The following is a 19979-nucleotide window of genomic DNA, read 5'->3' as shown; positions in this document are numbered from 1 at the left end:
TAACACATAAAGCACTTAATCATAAAGTCTACAATGTCTTTCTTCATTCCTAGTTACTAGAACATCTTTACACTCCTAAGATAGGCCATATAAAAGGAACTGTGTACCTCTACTAAGATCTTATCTCTCAAACTCTACTCTCAAGGAAAACATATCCTCTATTGGAACCTTAGGATGTCTTTTATCATATTGAACTCAATCTCAGTATTTTCATTCATCTGTCTGATCTATAAACATCTTTTATCTGAAGCCTATGTTACATGAATCTTATCTAAAAAGATAACTTGATATAGAGACCTGTCAACTTCCTAATGATAATCTCAATTTACTATCTCACCAACTATTACTGTAACTCATTATGAGTGGTAATCTAAAATAGAAATACTTTCCTACTAAAGGCATATACAACTATATTGGCTTTACCCAAGTGGTATTTAATCTTATAATCATAGTCCTTTACTAACTCTAACCACCGTCTCTATTTTATGTTTAGTTCTTTTTAAGTGAAAAAATATATGAGGCTCTTGTGATCTGTGTAAATATTACTCTTCACCTCATATATGTAGTGTTACCATGTCTTAAGTGCAAACACCACTGATGCTAACTCAAGATTGTGAGTGGAGTATCTGGTCTTATACTTTTTTAACTAATGGGAAGTATAAGTTATCACCTTCCCTTTCTACATCAGTACTTCTCCCAAACTTTGGTGTAAGACATTTATGTATAAATCATAGTCTTTGCCCTTTTCTTGTAAGGCAAGGATAGGAGCTGAGGTTAATCTTCTCTTCAATTCTTAGAAACTCTACTCATAAGCCTCTAACCATCTGAAAGGAATCTCTTTGCATGTCAACTCTATGAAGGGTTGAGCTAACTAAGCAAATATCTCAATAAAACATCTATAGTAGCCTGTCAATCCTAGAAAGCTCTTTACCTTCTTAGCTATCTTAGGTCTTTACCACTCTAATACTGCTTTAATTTTGTTAGGGTTTATTGATATACCATTTGCTAAAACTACATAACCCGAAAAATGCCACTCTATCTATTCAGAACTCACATTTAGAGAACTTTGTGAACAACTGCCTCTCTCTTAATTTCGGAGCATAAATCTTAAATGTGGCTCATGCTCCTTTTAAGTCTTAGAGTAAACCAGAATATCATCAATGAACACCACTAAGAACTTATCTAAACAATCTTGGAACACCTAAGGTCTCTAAATATTGCCAGGGCATTAGTAAATCTAAAGGGCATGACCATAAACTCATAATGCCCATATCTGGTTCTGAAAGTAGTTTTAGGTATATCCTGTTGTAGTGCTCTGGCTTGGTGATACCCTAACCTCAGATCTTTTTTAAAGAACACTGAAACACTCTTGAACTAGTCAAACAAATCATCAATTCTCGAAAGTGGGTACTTATTCTATATTATAGCCTTATTTAACTCTCTATAATGAATGCACATCCTCATTGATCCATCTTTTTTTTTTTACAAAAAAGATTGGTGCACCTCATAGTGAATGGCTCGGTCTAATAAACATACTATCTAATAGTTCTTATAATTGTTTCTTTAGTTCTTACAATTTGATTGGGGTTATTTTTTAGGAAGCTTTAGAAATTAGGTTATTCCGAGACTAACTCAATACTAAACTCTACCTTTCTCTCTAGTGTTAACCTTGGAAGGCTGTCAGGGAATACATTTGGAAACTCTTGCACCATTGGAGTATCTTTTATGCTCGAAACCATGTTTGCTAATTTTTGAACCATGTGCACCAAATATGTCATACACTTTTTACTTAATATCTTCTTAGCCTCAATACTGCTAATCATCATACTAAGAATTCTACCCTTTCCAAATGTTAACTGTTCCTTATCATCCATAATGAATCTAACTTTCTTTTTCATATAGTTTATTTAAGCTCCATATTTGCCTAGGAAATCTACACCCAATATCACATCAAAGTTTAGTATATCCATGATTATCAAGTCTACAACTATTGTATGACCTCTTAGGAAGATTGTCTCCCCTACCAATACTAAACTATTGTGAACTTGATCCTTATCTGGCATCTTAATTTTGATCTTAGGAACAACTAAAGGCTCTAGTGCTAATCTCTTAACTTTGCCTCTAGTAACAAAACAATGCATGGCACCAAAGTCAGTTAAAGTATATAAAGGACAAGTATGAAATAGTAACTAATTCATCATATTTGTAGGGCTCGCATTTACCTATGTCTGAGTAGTTACGAATACATGAGCTTGTCCTCCCCCAATTGTCTACTTTACTAAAGCTGGCATTGTTATTAGGGCTTTGTATTACTTAGCAAAGTGTTTTGGTTGTTTATATCTGTAGCATACCCTTTTGCCTAGCCAAACACTTGCCAGTGTGTCTTCTATCACATCTATGATATGCAAGGAATCATCATGTCTGAACTGTTCTTCTTTTCTTTGTTTCTTACTCCTCTAATTCTTCTTATTCTCAAGTTGGAAGGGTCTCTTACCTTTGTTGTCTTTGTTAGGACCATATCTACTGCATTCCCTTCTGTTACCACTAATAGTCAACTAACTTTACTTTTACACCTAGACAGGTGGTGTAGGCTCCTCTGATAACTATTTGTCCCTAGTTATGCACTACTTCATGACCTCAGGTCTTAAGGCTCGACTAAAGGCCTCTGAAATAGTCTTGAAAGGATTATCTTCTATCATTACATCTTTGGCTATACTAGCCTCAACCCTCCCATGAACACATCCAATTTGTCTTTCTCTAAACTAGTCGTGCTAAGAGTATACTAAGCCAATAAGTTCAACTTAGTCAAGAACTTCCTGATCGACATGTTCTTCTGCCTTAAATAATGAAACTTCTAGGCCTTTACATACATGACATCTGTTGAAACATACACTGACTCAAAGGTTTGTCTAAAATTTGCCCATGACATCTTTGAAGCTCGATAGGTCCTACATAACATGTGTCATTAAACCTTTGCACCATCCTTTGATAGGAGACTAACATATTAGATCTTATCAGCATTTGTCATTGAGTAAATCCTTATGATATCCTCATTGCCTTTAGCCACTCCTCAGTTGGCAGTCTTTCTAACACTACACTACATTTGAAATCTGAGGGATGATGACTAGATAGGTTATAAATAGAATGTGTCTATCTTTTGCTACTACCTCTAATCTCAACTCGAGGTACTCTAATACTACTCCTACTCTACTAGGAGAATGTCTTTGTATCTGACTATTACTCTAGCATTAGTGAGGCTTGGGCTATATACTCCACACTAATCAATACTTCTCTATTTTGCCTAAAAACCTCTTCTATAATCTGACAGATGGTAGTACTATTAATAGAGAGTGCAACTGGTACACTAGATGTCTATCCCTGAGCTTCAGTTTAGCTCCTCTATTAACTAGGGACTTCTAGGGTATCTTTGATTAATCTCATAGATCTCCTCATCTTGAAATCACAATAAGCTTTAGGCATAAATTACTTTTAATCTAAAAGTAGGTATATTATACTTACAGTGATAGGCATAAAGGGCAGTTAATGTTACATGAGGGGCTACTTTCTTATTTAACTTTATATGTATTTTTCAAAACACATAAAACTTCTCATCATTTTAGCTACCAAGATCATGCTCTAATACCATAAATATAACACATTTTTCTAGATACATACCCATGATGGGAATATACCAAAAGAAACATGCAAAACTAGACTATTCAAAAACTTTAATGCATGATCATAATTATAAAGTGTGCAAAAAGGTGATGTGAAAAAAATAATTGCTTTGCTAATCAAACTCACAAAATAACATCTGAAATCTTTGTTATAAAATGACTATAAATCTTAAGTAAACCATTATGTCTGAAAGTAGTAATAACAATAATAAAAATACTAAATATATGTTTGGTAAAGCTGAAGTGACATAAACACCCCTCTCCTCATTCAGTTGCTCTTTGGATAGTTGGATCCTCCCTTGCACCACTACTCACCTTTACTTGCAAAACATATAAAAGGAAATGCTTAAGTAAAACTTAATAAGTGGAGACCTTGTGGCATTCTTGGATATTAAATTATTTGGTAGTAAAACTCACATTCCATTTGTAAGCAAAACATTGTCATACTATGGCACCTCAGTGTCTTGACATTGATTATCCATAAAAACTATAAAAACCCAAGCCAGATTCAACATATTTGATGCCCTAGTAAAAACTGCTACAGTGTCTGGCACACATACCAAATGACCTATCAAGCTATCTAACTAGGACACCTTGATTACACAAGAAAATCTCTGATAGTAGCTCCTTCCTTTATCATATAAGCTAATTAAAACTACTGACAAACTATTCACAGATAACCCTTCTCACGGGTACATATATGGTGTATCCTACTGATCATATAAGGAATATCTAAAAGTCACATCCTTATCACACACACTTGAACAAAATTAGATGGTTATACACCTTGGCGTTGAGTGCATGATGCATCTCATGGGTATCCAGCCTTATTGCTCTCACAAATATCGTCACTTACACACATAGCTTGTAACTATCTAGTTTGTGACACTAGTCTTAAGGTTGCTAACTTGTTGACCTTGATTTGACCAATCTGAGTTTATGTTGTCTTCCACATAGTCGAACACCTCATCTATATCTTTCTTGAATTTTTTATACTCTATTAGCTTAATATTCTTCTTGTATAACTTTCACCCCTCTTATGCACATAGCCTAGGGGTATAATCTTCTTTTGACTTTGTCTAGGGCAGTATAGTCATGTGTTTTTCAACCCATGCCTGTGTGCCTTTTGAACCACACACATAGGCGTGTGACACTCAACACTTGGTTATGTATAGAACATATACACATAAAGAGTTAACTTGGACACACTCTCGTGTACTTGGATCCACGTGTACTAACCATTTATCCTCTGGCACACACCATCCACTTTTGGAAATCCATACATGTGCGTGTGTCTCAAATCACACGACCATGCATTTCTCCCCTTAGAACGAGCATGGGATCTTCAGACTTTCAAAATTTCTACAATAACACATGAGTGTATATAAAACCACAGATGATGGTGTGTCACGATCTAGAAATCACATTCTAGGGTTTCTATATTTTTTCAACTGTAAATTCAGCAAGATCACTTATTCTAAGGTATACATAAAAAGTCTCTACATGCCATAAATATGATATTCATACGATTTATCTAGCCACAATAACATACATGGCTCTAAAGCCTTAATCAAGCCAAAACATATAACATTCACACAATTAAGAGATTAGGCATGCATGTAATTCCTCATATTTGCATATAACAACAATTTTATTAACTAGATCATCATTACTCTATTTGAAAATCCTTGGATCATGCATATAATAGAACTATTCCACAAAATCACATGATCAAACAAAGGAAGTCACTTCACTTAGTTGGATTCTAATGAAAACGTCTCTCTAGCATGACTATAGTGATTCTAGTTATTAGCGGCAACTCCTTTAGTGACCATGAACTTCTCTCTCACACTTTTACTTTTTGAGCAACTGGGAATACAAAAGAATGTGTAAGAATTAGGGTTAATCATGTTTTATTTTTTATCTCCAGGATGCGATACATGGGTGTGTATGGATCATACATGGCCATGTCTAGTTGCATAACTAAAGCAACCTTATGTTTTGTTGCAATCACAATTTGATTCACTTATTGACTTTTTGCTAACTATAATGGTCCTATATATCTCCATACACGAGCATGCACTACTAATATTTAAAAAAATCATCGAATTTAAAGCTTAAAAAAGAGTAAAATGCCCTTAAACTTACATGAGGGTGTTACAAATGACCATTAATGTCTTTCGATTGACCACTTTTAATTAAATGGCAGTTAGGATAAATATATTTTTGCGAATAATTTTGCTTTATCAATGAAAATCTCATTTATACATTTGCTTGACAAATAAAAGCCTACTAGTTGGCATTATAAATTCTCTCCCATGAATTTCTTTATAAAGAAAGCCCACTTGCGTTTTGTTTTAATAAAATAAATTGAATTGAAATTAATTAAAAAACTAAAAAGGTATGCTTGATTTATTGCAAGTGGTCTGTCTAGTTTTCTTTAATTCAATTGCCCATAGGTTTTTCATTTTGTAAAAGCACAGGTGTATTTCTTCTTGCTAGCTCACAATTCTTCAAGCCTTAGCCACAACACTCTTTCTTCTTCTTTCAAAATTTTTCTCTTATCTCACTCAAAATCTTACTAAAACTTAAAATTTCCTACATAAATTCACTCCATTTTGCACTAAAATCATTCCCCCACTTGTATTTTCATAAGAGATTTCATCCAACATCACAAATAACAAGTAGCCAAGTAGGTCCATATGAAATCTAGATTAAAAATGAAGACTATCGGGTTTGCTTGGAATGATAAGAAAAAAGAGGTATTTTTGTTAGGGGAAGTTTAGAATTCAATATTTTGAATGAGTTGGGTTTGGGTAATGGAATTAGTGATTTAATTAGAGTTAGAAAATGGAGCAAATTATTATTCATAAGTTTGAATATGTATGAAAATTTGATTTATGAATTTGATAGTACTTTGGGTTATGAATTTTATAGTACCTAAAAGTTGCCTAGAAATAGAAAAAAAAGTACAAGTTATATCATGAAATTTAGACTTCAAAATATGCATTGAGAAATTACAAAAAATGGTTGAGTAGCTGGAACATGATTGTAAGGGACTATTAGATACTCCATTGGATTATGATTCATAGGCAACTTGGCATTGGTTAGGTGGGGTAAGACCTTTTGATTCTCACACTACGAGATCATGTCAATTACAAAACTTCGTCCATAGAATATTGCATAGGATTATTTCCTGCACCTTAAATATTTGAACTAACGCTAATGGGTATGTTGGGGTTAAGGATATGGTACTATTAGAGGTTTTTTTGCAAGGTAGACAAATAGATTCAACAAAATGGTTGATCAAAATTAGGGTTATACAAAATTTAAGTACGCCTATTGATCTCGGAAATTTAATTACCTACTTTGCCTTAAAATTGGGTCTACCTTTGGAAAATGGAAATGTAATGTTTATTCACGAATACTCTGAATCACAATGGATTAATATAGACTCTCTCCTTAGACTGAGATTGATTGAAAAAGTTAGAGAACACGGTTGGCAATTAATATGAGCCATAAAGGAAAGGCAAGAAGTTAGGGATCTACCAAGAGAAGAACCAACTACATCTCAAGTTCAATTAATGTTTGAATCAAGTGCTCACTACAACCAAAGAGGAAAAAGAGTAAGAGATCAACAGAATGAGGAAGAATCTCTTACTAAGTCACAAATAATCATTTAGTGCCTTGAGAGGATAGAAGGTCAAATGCAAACTTATGGACAAGACTTGGGGTCCATGAATGAAATGATATACTTGGTCAATGCTAAAGTGGATTCTTTGAAAAAAGAAGCTTTCCAACTAAATCATGATTTTTAGGAGTTTAGTCTTCAACAGTCTAGGTTCAGAAATGATCAGTCTCTATCTTAGACATAGTTGTCTTCCATGCATTTAATTTTTTTTATTCTCATACCATGCTTGAGGAACATTGATTTTGCTTTGATGTTATTTAGTTTTGATATTATGGTAATTTTTCTTCTATATTTAATTTTGAAGAATATTTACATTAGCTTTGATGACTAGAATTAATTTTGGAATAATGTATAAATATCTTGTTGAAATGCTATATTGCATATGAAATCGTTTTATGTTGAAATGATTGATATTAATTAGATGATAAAGTTATATTAGTTGAATGGTTGAATGGTTATGATAACAATGTTGAAATGATTGAAATAATGCTATGTTGAGTAAATATTATGATGAATATATTTGTGTTAGAATGAAGTGGAGAATTGCAATTGCATAGGCTTTTTGTTTAGAAAAAATTCATTAAGCTTTTTGTTGTAAATATTTGAATAATAATAGCTATTTCTTGAGTTGGAACATTGTTGATCTTGATATGTTTTGAATTTTAATATGTGATGTTATTGTTGATTATGTTTAAATCAAATGCCTTTTTTGATAGGTTTAAATTCCCCCTTATTTGATTAATGACAAAAATAGGGAGAAATTGGTCAAAATGCATAATGGTATTGTTGATATTGTTACAATTAAGAGCAATACTATGTGTATATATGCGTTATCATATGATTGGATGTTACTTTATTATTAACTCAAAATCACTCAATCATATGATAATACATGAAAATGTATACACATTTGTATAGTCAAAGTGGGTTTACATAGTTTTATTGTAAAATTAATAATGAATTAAATTGATGTTGAGATGAATTGTTGATAATATGCATAATGAAAAATAAATTTGTTGGTTGTTGGCTTGATTCAAATGAATATGTATAAGAGCAACTTGTGCTTGAAATGATAAACTCAGGGAAAGCTTTAAACTTAAAAAGAGGGGGAATATTCAAATGTTGTAATCGAAATTTTTATCAAAGTTTGTATGCATTTTTCATCAAGTTTAAATTACTTCTAAACTTAATTTTTGTCATCAATAAAAAAATGTGAGATCGTTGGACCATAGATGTTTTGATGACAACAAAAACTACATAAAATTATCTAAATTGTCCATGGCATGAATTTCTTCATGACCAAATTGGACAAAAGTTGAAAAATGCAAAGCTTCAAGCATGTACACCTGGTTTCAAAGCATGAAGGAATTCGTATGCTTGTGAAGTTGAAGAAAAATAGATCACTTGAATTTTATCTCTTGCAAAGAAGTACATCTAGGCTTTGAGCAATAAGCAACATAATTTAAAGCTCTAAGCAATGTACACCAAGGCTTTAAGTAATGTAAACCTAGATTTGAGCTATGTACCCCTACACTTTATACAGGAGTACACCTGAGCTTGCAACCTTGTACATTAGGGCTTGCAACTTTTGTACACCTAGTCTTCAACACCTTCAAGAAAATGTACACCCATATAAATCAATGTACACCTAGGCTTTTGATCAAAGTATACCCGTATAACTTTGCTTCTCAAATGTTCCATGTCTAGACTTCACTCCTAAGTGTAACTCAAATTCAAGCTAGTATCAAATGAACACTTGCAAAAGTGCAATGTACACTTGGTCATAAACAAAATTTAAACTGTATGTGTCTTCGTTCAAAATGCTTATTCAAACGTCTGAATTTTCAAGAATTAATCAGATAAAACTATGACTGCTCATTCATATTAAATTGCACGTCCGTTCATTTGTGAAGCACAAGGAAATTTTGACCATTAAAAGGTATGATCAATGTTTAACAATTCCAGCCATCCAAGACTATAAATTAAAGCTTCTTTGAGTTAGAATATGTTAGAGATCATTAATGTAAAAATATATACTTTTCTTCTCCTCCTAAATTCTATCTAAAGTTTACAACTCACTTATTTGAGAGAAAAAATTATTCTTACTCCTTGCATTAGCCTTTGTGGAGGCATTATTCATTCACAAATTTTGTATTCAATCTTACTTAGGAAAAATCCTAGATAAACTATTGTATTGGGTGTAATCTTGGGTAATCTAGTGTATTGGGACAAAATTCCAAAGAAGTATTGTAAAGAAGGGATTACTTACAAGTAAAACTTTCAAACTGATTGCTTAAAGAAGTGGACGTCGGAAATTTGGAAGAGAAAGCTCTAAACCACTATAAATCTTAAGTCTTTCTATTTCTTACTCTTTATTTTATGTTTATTGCTTATGCTTGAGTATATTATTGAAATTGCTTTTATGATTATTTTTTATTAATTATTTATTTAAAAGATTCAATTTGCATTAAGTTTTATATAATCCTATTAATTCTCTTAGGATTATATTAGCCATTAGGGTGTTTTCATAATGGAAAAACTAAAACTTTATTCTTATTTAACATAGCTTGAATTTAGGGAATAATTCAATACCTTTAATAGAAAATAATGAAAATCTGGTCTTTTCAATAAGTTCGCTAGAAAATTTGATTCATTTAATAGAAAATTTGAAAAGTTTGGTCATTTCAATTAAAAAAAAAAAGTTTAGTCTTTTTATTAGGAAAAGGATGATAGTTTGATACCTTTAGAGGGGCGTTTAGTTTGGAGAATGTTTTATTATTAAAATTAGATGATTACCTTAAAGATAAATTGCCTTGAAGATTATTGGATATAAATTATTATTATGTTTGATAAATTGGTAGGTATAAATAATTATTGTATTTGGTTAGAAATAATAAAATAATACTAAAATATTATTTTACTTAAATACCCTTTGATATAATTATTCTAAAATATTTTTTTATGTTATTTGTTAGATTAATTGAAAATGAGATTATTTTTGCCCTAAAAAAATTAATAAATGAGGATATAGTAATAATAAAATAAAGATTACCTTAGTAATATTTTAATACCTAAGCTAGATGTGGTAATCAGATTATTCCTTATATTATCTGTTATATTACTATTGGTACTAAAACATTACCAAAATATTTTATTACTTATAAACCAAACAAAACAATCTAAATAATAAAAAATAGATTATCAGAGTAATCTTTAAGGCCTCCTAACGAAACGCACCCTAAATGTTATCTCATTGTCTTTACTTTAAAGATTTTTGTGTTTTTTCAATGTTGGTTGTTTATTTTTTGGTCATGGGATTGTTAATTATTTTATGATGAATGGTGTCCTTTTTAGTGAAAACTGATATATTGTTAATGGAAAAGTGATTTAGGAATGGTAATGATGTGATTGTGTTAAAATGGGCAAATCAAATTTCTAGGTATGATTTTGACAAAAACATGTAAAATATATTTTCAAGATATGTAAATTTAAGGGGAAAATGTAATTCTAACTCTCTGATATCACAATGATCTTTTCACCAATTTCACCAAATTTCATATGTTATTGATCCTAATTATCACAAAAAGCGATTATCATTAGTAGATGATCATAACATATTACTCAAGTTTTATTAATGATATGCATTGATTAACATAAAACAAACTATTTATATTATCAAGTGCATAACCATAATATAAGTAAGAAGAGTTTGAATAAAAATACCTTGCCTCTTAATGATTGAGCAAGTTAAGAGTTTTATATATTCACTCTTTTTGTAATTTTTATCACTCTTACAAATATTAGCTAGGTCTCTTCTAGTTATAGAAGAGAAAGACCTCTGGATTTCAAACAATTTTAAATCTATCGACAACATATTCTAAAATAGTAAAAGTAAACAGTAAAAGCAAATAATAATGGTACTTGGTTGTTTCTAGCCGATGGAAAACTACAACTATGTGTTTTAAACATTGAGGTCTATGTCTCCCACATGTCAATCACGTTTCACATATTTTATAATAGTAAATTCCAAGTGGTTCTTTATTAATCATTGATCTTGAGAGTATCGACATTATCTTCTCAATTGATCTCTTATCTTTGTTTTCCATTTGTCTTCCACATATTTGATACACATTGCATTTACATATGCTATTCTTTTTGTTTTTGGGCTAAGCAGGTATCCCTTTCTTGGGCTCATTCTATGGGTTGATCTAATGAGTCTATGAAATCTCCAAAGGTTCCTTCTTCCTTCGGTTGGGCTTATGCAATTTGGGTTTGAGCTTCAACCTTTTGAGTAATAACAAGCCAAAGTATATCCTTTGTATTTTCAATCAAAGCCTATTTAGATATATTATGAAGTATAAAACCTTCAACTATATCTTGTATTTGGGCTCAATTTTCCCTAAATAAAGTATTTGGAACTTTTGCGTATTTCTTTGACAAGATAACTATTATCCCCTTGTCGATTTGAACTATCTCATTTTTCCTCAATAGTTCTTCCAACCTAGATTGGACCATAAATAACTTTACAATATGTAACTTTGTCTAGTATCCATCTACTTTCTTAAGTTCATGAAGTTGTTGCAATGTTATCTATCCCATTAAGACGTCTTTATGAACCATTATGTTATACCATGGTTCTCCTACAACAAATTCCTAGATTTGTACAGGTTGAACGTTGTCATCTTTTTGAACCGACGAAGTAATCACACAAGTAAACATATGAATTCTTCTATCAAATAGACAAAGTGTCTGTTTAACCGCATCTGGTATTTCGGGGTTCACCATCGCTTTCTGCACTTCAATCTCAATTACATCTATCCATCCTTTCTTCAAAAATAATCTATAGAATCCTTTCCGAAAAACCTTCTATGGAACATGCAATTCTATAAGTCCATCTAGGAATACAGAAAGTCTTTTTTAAAAATATTTTCTATCTTCCTTTTTCAGATGTGTTATTAATCCTTTTAAAGTGACTAGTTCAAGATAAGGTATTTCAGAGTTAGCTACATCTCTAAGTAGTCTAGACTTTAAATGTAACTGTAACAGCTCCTCTTGAGATTTCTTCTTCTTAGTAATAAATCCTATCTGTTTCGAGCCAAACTAGTTTATTAGCTAGTTTTCACAATATCTGCTAGAGTTCCACTTCGCCTTGTCCCAAAGCTAGGACTATATAGCATTGAACATCCAAGTCTCTAATATTACTTTGCTGGCTTCAATAAGCTTCAAGTTTTCAGAAATTTCGAATTTTTCTATATAGCTAAATTTTTCTTGTAAATCTTTCATTCCTTTATCTTGCTCTTTGGTAGTATCTTATTTTACAACAGCTTCACCCTTTCTTTGAAAATTCGTTTTGTTCGAGTTCAAGGGATATTCAGAATTCCCTTTACTAGTACTTCTAACTTCAAAGTTTTTCTTCATTGGTGTCAAATAATATTTTACTAGCGGTTAACCTCTAGCATGTTAATTTATATTTTATAGTATGTGTGGTTGCAAGTTTTATAATATTTTACTAGACAATATGTTTGAAAGGGTCAATTGATATTATTATAATAGATGTGATAAGAGTTTTAAAATATTTTACTACTTGGCAATGCTTAAGGGCTTAATTGATATTTTTTATTTAATTAATTTTTTGAAAATTTAGAATTTGAATTAAGGAAAATTCTTTTTTTTTTTTTTGATATGTATAACTAATATTTGTGTGCAGATGGATTCTCATATTATAATTTAATTTTCATATATTTTCAACCCATTTTTTTGACACTTAAAATGATTAAATGATTTCATAAAGTCAATTCTTTAATTATTTTCAGATAATAATTTCATGAAATCAATTTAAAAATTCTATTATTTAAAAATATCATTTACGTCCTACAATATTTAAAAACCTTTTAAATCATTAACATTAACAACAAATCAATCAAATATATACTTTCTTACCTAATTCATTTAAGTAAAAAATTAATTAAAACGGTTAGAATTAAGACGGTGAACCCCTCTAATAGGTAATTTAATCAATTCCTCTGAATAGATATCAATTATTTAAGCGTTTAGGTTATGTCTATTATTATAATTACTATTTGTTTTTCTCAAAAACAAAAGTTTAGTTATATAACAAATTGTCCCGATTAAAAGTATTTAATTCTTTTTTTTTTTTCATCCCTCAATTTCCAAAAATAAATTACATCTAAGCTTATATAACCCTAATATGATCGTATTTTTCCCACCACAAAAAGGAGAAGAAAAGAAAACCTATTTTACTTTGTTTACTTAGCTATTAATCAAGAGGAAATTGTTTTTTCTTCACAAAGAAGAGAAGAAATAATAAAAAACCGGTCTTTGGGTTTTTCCGGTGTACCCATAAACGCCCTTTTTTTTTTTTTTTTTTTGTGGGATGATCTTGTCTTTTCCGAATTCATTCACCAATGCCTGCCTCCTTGTGGTCCACCGCTTTTGTTCTTTCCAAAGAAGGAATTTTTTGGCTTTGCCTTTGGTATCTCATGAATGTCCATCACCTGAATTGTTCTTTGCTTTTTGGCTTCACAAACACAACCAAAACAACTCCAATCAGAACAATAAAAGTTTTGCCTAATTTACCTCAACAAATTTCCAAGGAACTCTGCATTTTTGTAAATTCTGGACTTGCTACTTGAACTGGAGAGATTGTAAAAAGAAAAAAATCTTTTAAATTGTTTATGTTTTATATAGACAGATGCAAGTCCGGAATTGACAAAACGCAAAATAGTAACAACGGAAGCACGTATCGCTGGCTGATTGTATGTGTACCCGTTGGACGGAAGCATCCTAGGACTATTAACATGTACAACCCAATAAAGACAATAGAAATCGAATAGCGAACCATTTTCAGCCTCTTTATAGCTCTCTTGAAGCCGTTTTCTAGCTGAAGCAAGCCTATCGGAATCAAAATTTTTTTCCTTTTGTTGCTGTTGTTGTTCTCTCATCCGCTGCAAAATTCAGAAAATGAGCAAAAGGGTGCTTTTGGGAGGAAGTTTTGAAAGTGTTTTCACATGAGAAAACTTACTAATTTACTCCACCCACCTAAGCTAAACTCAACTGTTTTGTGCATAGTTGAGTTGTGAGTTTCTCATTTTGGGAAAGCAAAAGCTTCATAGTTTGATTTTAAACCCTCCATTTTCTCAGCAACCAAAAAAGAGAATTAAAAACTCTAATTTGGTGCATATGATACCTGTACACTTGCAGGAACATGAGCCGTTGGAGGTTTAGAAGCAGCAGCTTCTTTCCGGGACAGATTCGGGTTTGTATTCAGATTCAGTTTTGGCTTCCTTTCCAGCTCTGAATTATTCCTGTCTGACCCCGAACTTCCATCTATCAAACCAAAACAACTCAATCAATAAAAATAAAGACAAACGATCAAATGCTACAACTTTGAATTAGATTCTCTACTCACTCTGAGGATTTGGAGAGTATGCAAAATCAGGAACCTAAAAATCAAATAACAGAAGAATCTTAGAAAGAAAGTTACAAACAAATTTTCAACGACTCTCTCAGGAAAAGCCAAATTGCCAAGAAAATAAAAGAACAAAAAAAGTTTATCTTTCACCTGGTGATGCCCATTCTGGGGAATCTTTTGTTGGGGTGAGTCTCCATCTGCTGCCATCACCATTAATTAATTAGCCTCTCAAGAAAAATTTCCCAGAAAGAGAAACGGAATATTATGAACTAAGAATTCATCAAAATTCAAATTACCCATTATTGCCGAGGCTCCAATTTCTCCGGGTTGATTCAATCTCACCCATTCATCTACAATCTCCTTCCATTTCCTGCAAAATTAAACTCCCAAATCAACAATTTTTCCTAGTAATTCTTAGAAATTGAACACAAATTTAATACCTAACAAGATGCTTCACTAATTTTCGAACATCATTTGATGAATGCTTTCTCAATCGATTCACATCCCTCCCGATATCGGTCTCCTGTAATCACAACTTAAGTCATCATCAAGTTTTGAAGTTCAATCACTGAAAAAATAAGAGCAAAAACACAAACTTTTCCTAAAAAAGATAATAAACCTTTAAAGCTTTGAATGTCATATCCATGTCTGCCAAATTTTGAAGAAGATCAATCAGAGAATCTTCAGACTGAGAATCAAAAACAAAATCAAACCAATTTCATAAGAATTCATAAAATTCATAAATACAAAAAGTTGAAATGAAAAAAGAAACCTGGTCAGGATCTTCAAGATGCTCTTTAATTTCAAGAATTCTTTTCTGTTCATCATCAAACAGACCGCAATAAGGATCCACATCATCATCTTGATCATGATCGTTATCATCATCATCAACTGAACGGGGAGTGTAGGGCGACACGTGTCCTTTATTCAATCCGTCATGTTCAATCTCCTTCTCAATCTTAATGTCATCTCCATTAGGCCGACTATCTCCCCGGTCACCGAAGTCACAGTTTCGACACCGCGTAGAAATACACGTGGCGTAAAGCCTCTCCACAATCTTATCCCGGCGCTGCTTCAGCTCTGCCGTGTAGTCCAGCGACGCCACCAGAATCGCCGTGTCAATAAACGTCCACACGTCCATGTTCGCCGAGTCAAGAATAGATCGAAATTCATCCAAATCCATCGAAAATTTTAATAATAAAAATAAATAAATTTATCAAAAAAAAGGAACACAAGTGACGTTTAATTCTAAACAGAACCTGGGTTTACATGACCAGATCTAAAGACAAAACACAGTACAACCAGTTAATGAATGAATGAAGAAAGTCTGACAGAAAAAGGTTAAAAATTTTATCAAATAAAAAGGCAATTAAGAGAAGTAGATCTGAAAGCAAAATTTGTTAAAAGAAAATAAGCAAAAATAGGTTCTGAGTTAGAGAGAAATACAGGGAATTTTTTAAATTTTATTTTGTTTTTGATGTTAGAGGGCATCAAGTCAAGTGAAGATCAAAGTTTGTGGAGGGTTGATGGTGGAATCGTATGTTCCCCGCAAACAGATGGCTAGATGAATTTGTTTTCGGTCAACAGACCTATTCCCACCAAGGTTTACTCCATTCTCATATGCACATCCCCAAAATTTTAAATTTTCAAATACCCATTTATTATCAAACCCCTACGAAAATATTTTGTTATATATAATGATAAAACTATCATTTTAATATTAATATTAAAAAAATATAATTTTATCTTATTTCTCTTCATATTTTGAAAATTAATAACTTTATTCCTATTTCAATTTTTTCAGTTTTGAAAATGAACTATTTTTCCTTAGGGTTTTTTCTCTCTCCTCTCCAACCATCACTCTATTTTCGGCTACCTCTTCTTTCCTCCCTGACCGTTAGCCAGCTCTTCTCGTTATCGGCAGCTAAAGAAACGTCGATTAAGTCAACGAGTAAATGAAGATGAAGTCTTCGTCTCTCTGTCTATCGATGGAGAGAGACAAATCGTCCTCATCTCTCTTCAACGACAAGGAGAGATGAGGACAATTCATCTCTCTCCGTGGACAGATGGAGAAACGAAGACTTCGTCTTTATCTGCACGTCGACTTTGTTAATGTTTCTTCATTTGTCAATGGCAAGGGAGAGTCGGCTAACGATGAGGGTGGGATGAGGGGGTTGCCAGAGATGAAGTGGTGGTCAAAGAGGGGAGATAAAAAATTTATAAGAGAAATAATCACTTTTTAAAATTAAAAATATTTAAATAAAGATGAAATTATTGGTTTTTAAAATATAAAAAAAAAAAGATAAAATTATATATTTTTAATATTAATATTAAAATAATAATTTTATTACTATATATAATAGATAATTTTAATAGATGTTTGATAATAGATAAATATTTATATTTTTAGAATTTTGTAGGTGTGACCTAAGAAAGAACTAAACCTTTGAGAGGGGACAAGTCGTTTGACCTTTGTTTTTTTATTGGTTAATTTTGGGGGTTGTTCGATTTTATTTATCTATATAAATTAAAATAAATGTGTTGGCTTTAGTTATGCTGACTTGCTGAACGGCATGACTTGACGCTAATCCTTTGAAACAAGGCTTGGGAGATGGACAGATGAAAAAAGAGAGAGAGAGAGGGAGTCGAGTTGTTGAATAGTGGTTATCCATTTCATTTAACTTATTTTATTTATTATTTTTCGTTATTTAATTAATATGACTTATTACAATTTACAAAGAACTCATAGGTTTTCTTTTTATAAATAATGGTATACAAGTTTCGAGTAATTATACTATTCATCTAAAATATTTATTTTAAATTTTACGTCAGTCTGTCTTTATATGAATAGTATTGTCTGAATTAGTCAATGCATCTTCATTTCATTTATATTTTAAAAATCTGTAACACTTTTTTAAGAGAATCTTTGATAATTTTAAAGTAATTATCTAAATATATAATAGGAGAGTTGTTACCTGAGAGCAATCGAAAATGATAGTGTAATTAGTCAAATCAATCCAACAATAAAAGAATAATTTAAATGGTTTGCCCTTTCTATTATTATTATATTATTACTCTTATTTATTATGTATTTGCTAAAAACAACTATATTAAAAAGATTTTAGGAGAATAAAATAGCGATAGATTTCATAGTAAAAATTCAAAGATTTAAAAGATTCCATATTCATAAAAAAAAAAAAAAAAGAAAGTCCCCTCTTTCCTCTATCCTTCTCCCTTGCTAAGAATGGAAAGATTTTATTATAATCATTAAGGTGTAGTTTGCTTAGCTCATGGAAAACATAAATAACAAATGTATTTTGAAGATAGTAAAAAAATGATAATATATAAATGTATATTTCGTTTAACACTCTTTCTTTCTATAGGATACATTTGGTTTAGCCGATGACAATCAAATTCTCTAATACAAGGTGACCTTGTTTTATCCATAAAATAAGAATCAAAATTCATTGTAGAATGTTTAGGTAACACATTTTGTTCTTTCTCGTTTGATCATATTGTTGTGATATAACAAAATCATTTTTTAGGCCAAGATGATTTTTGAGTGTACACTTTTCTGCACAACACTTACATTTATATGAAGAAGTATAAATTATCTTATAAAAAATAAAACTAGGTTAAGAAGAATTATTTATGGCCAGATCTTTGATAATTAAAATTCATATGTTAAGATAATAGATTTAGTTTAGTTGGTACCCAAAATGATTTTACACATTTTTATTAAAGACTATTCAATTTCTATAGGGGTCTTTAAAATAATTTTTTAATATAATTAAAATTCATGGTTTTTTTTTTAAAAAAAAAAAGAAACTGCATACCGTTTTATGAGGGTGTTTCAATACCTTGATAGATGATTTTTCTAATAATATTGGAAAATATTGGTCTCAATTAAATTAAGTAATTAAGTCGCATGTTTGAAAGTAAAAGGGTTGTTATGTAATTTTATTTTATTTTATTTTTTTGTTATTTTAGGTATGAATAGTGTGTACAATTACTGGAATATATTGCCGTTGGTGCATTTGATTTGTCCTGCAATCCATATAAGAAATTTGACCCTTTTTTAATTTTTTTACTATTTCTTTTTAAAAAACCAGCGTCATGAATAGTGTTTTAAAAGATTAAAAACTCATTACGATGAGATAATCTCTAATTAAATTTGATAGGTCAAATCTATCTTTATTAATTACCTAGTTTGGGTAAATTCTTTTGGTGACGACAAAAGGCCCATGTAAAAAAGTCACATTAAGATGTTGAAGGAACCAACCAATGGTTGGCAAAGGAAAGCCAGTTTCGTCAAATGCATATAAAAAGGGCTAAAATATTATAAAGAAAGTGGATACGGTTTAGGATTTTATCATAATTTCAATCATGTGCCACGTGGTCACATATGATTAGGCAATGTGGGACTACTAGAATTTTTAGGATCCTGATTATATTCAAAATTTGAAGTAAACTTGCCTTTTGTTCTTTTTGGTGATGTTTATTTAGGTTTTAGTTTTTATGATGTAAAGACTATGAGTATGGTTATCCACACTTGATTTTGTTAATGTGGAAATATACACTGACAAAAGGTATGCAAAACAAAGGATGCAATCTTGCTCAAGTAAATGATTGTTATCCTAGTTAGGAATATAATTTTATACAATTAATAGATAGAATGATGAAGTTTTTAAATTGGTTCAAGTCATTGCTTTGAAATTTATGTCCACTATTATGTTACCATGTATTTTGACCAGACTTCAACAAAGTAATTGTAAATGTTACAAAACAATTCTCGAAATAGTTCGTAAGATCCTTTATACCTCAGTACAATAATTTATTTATAGAATACGAAGAAGAGTTAATTGGAAGTATTGCATAAGAAATATATTTAAATCTTAATATATGTCTAAATATAAGTTACAAATCATATGATCCTACAGAAATAAGAGAACATGACATCATATGATCCTTATCTCATATCCAGTAGAGATAAGAATGGAATGTGATTAAGTGAGTTGCTTGTTGTGTTTTAAGGTAGAAACACATTAGAATTTCTATGTTGAATTAAGTGTTGAAAGAACTCATAGGAAGTCTTTTCTGTCTAGACCTGTTGATAAAACTTGAACTTGTAATTCTACTAACTTGGCTTCTTTGTATAGATACAAAGTTGCCAATTTCT

The 19979-nt window shown here is 31.0% G+C and overlaps 1 protein-coding gene across 5 annotated transcripts; it reads right to left on the bottom strand.

Annotated features, from left to right (window-relative positions):
- Nucleotides 1-13490: 13490 nt before the first annotated feature.
- Nucleotides 13491-16432, bottom strand: LOC123223393 (probable mediator of RNA polymerase II transcription subunit 26c). Of its 5 annotated transcripts, none has more exons than XM_044649159.1 (9): nucleotides 15573-16426; nucleotides 15420-15488; nucleotides 15241-15323; nucleotides 15097-15170; nucleotides 14951-14997; nucleotides 14798-14831; nucleotides 14576-14715; nucleotides 14228-14333; nucleotides 13491-13906 (listed from the first exon to the last, which is right to left on the bottom strand). In XM_044649159.1, exons 1-9 carry the CDS (start codon nucleotides 15981-15983, stop codon nucleotides 13788-13790), a joined length of 1083 nt encoding a protein of 360 aa, XP_044505094.1. In that variant the 5' UTR covers nucleotides 15984-16426; the 3' UTR covers nucleotides 13491-13787. The 5 variants fall into 5 exon arrangements, 4 of the variants coding, with proteins under 4 accessions (XP_044505094.1, XP_044504326.1, XP_044503610.1 ...); XM_044648391.1 differs by having other exon boundaries at nucleotides 14951-15000; nucleotides 15573-16423; XM_044647675.1 differs by lacking the exon at nucleotides 13491-13906 and having other exon boundaries at nucleotides 13938-14333; nucleotides 15573-16432.
- Nucleotides 16433-19979: the final 3547 nt, after the last annotated feature.

This window comes from Mangifera indica, chromosome 1 (assembly GCF_011075055.1).
Source record: "Mangifera indica cultivar Alphonso chromosome 1, CATAS_Mindica_2.1, whole genome shotgun sequence".
Taxonomy (NCBI): domain Eukaryota; kingdom Viridiplantae; phylum Streptophyta; class Magnoliopsida; order Sapindales; family Anacardiaceae; genus Mangifera; species Mangifera indica.
Note: the sequence above shows the minus strand (reverse complement) of the source record. Positions and strands in the feature narration are given on the sequence as shown.

Bases quoted from the DNA above. Each gene is read 5' to 3' on its own strand.
- LOC123223393 (XM_044646927.1), bottom strand. From the start codon at position 15,983: ATGGATTTGGATGAATTTCGATCTATTCTTGACTCGGCGAACATGGAC. The intron at 15,324-15,419 runs GTTTATTATCTT...TTGTGATTACAG, and splicing joins TGACATTCAAAGCTTTAAAG to GAGACCGATATCGGGAGGGA. The intron at 15,171-15,240 runs GTATTAAATTTG...TTAATTTTGCAG, and splicing joins TTAGTGAAGCATCTTGTTAG to GAAATGGAAGGAGATTGTAG.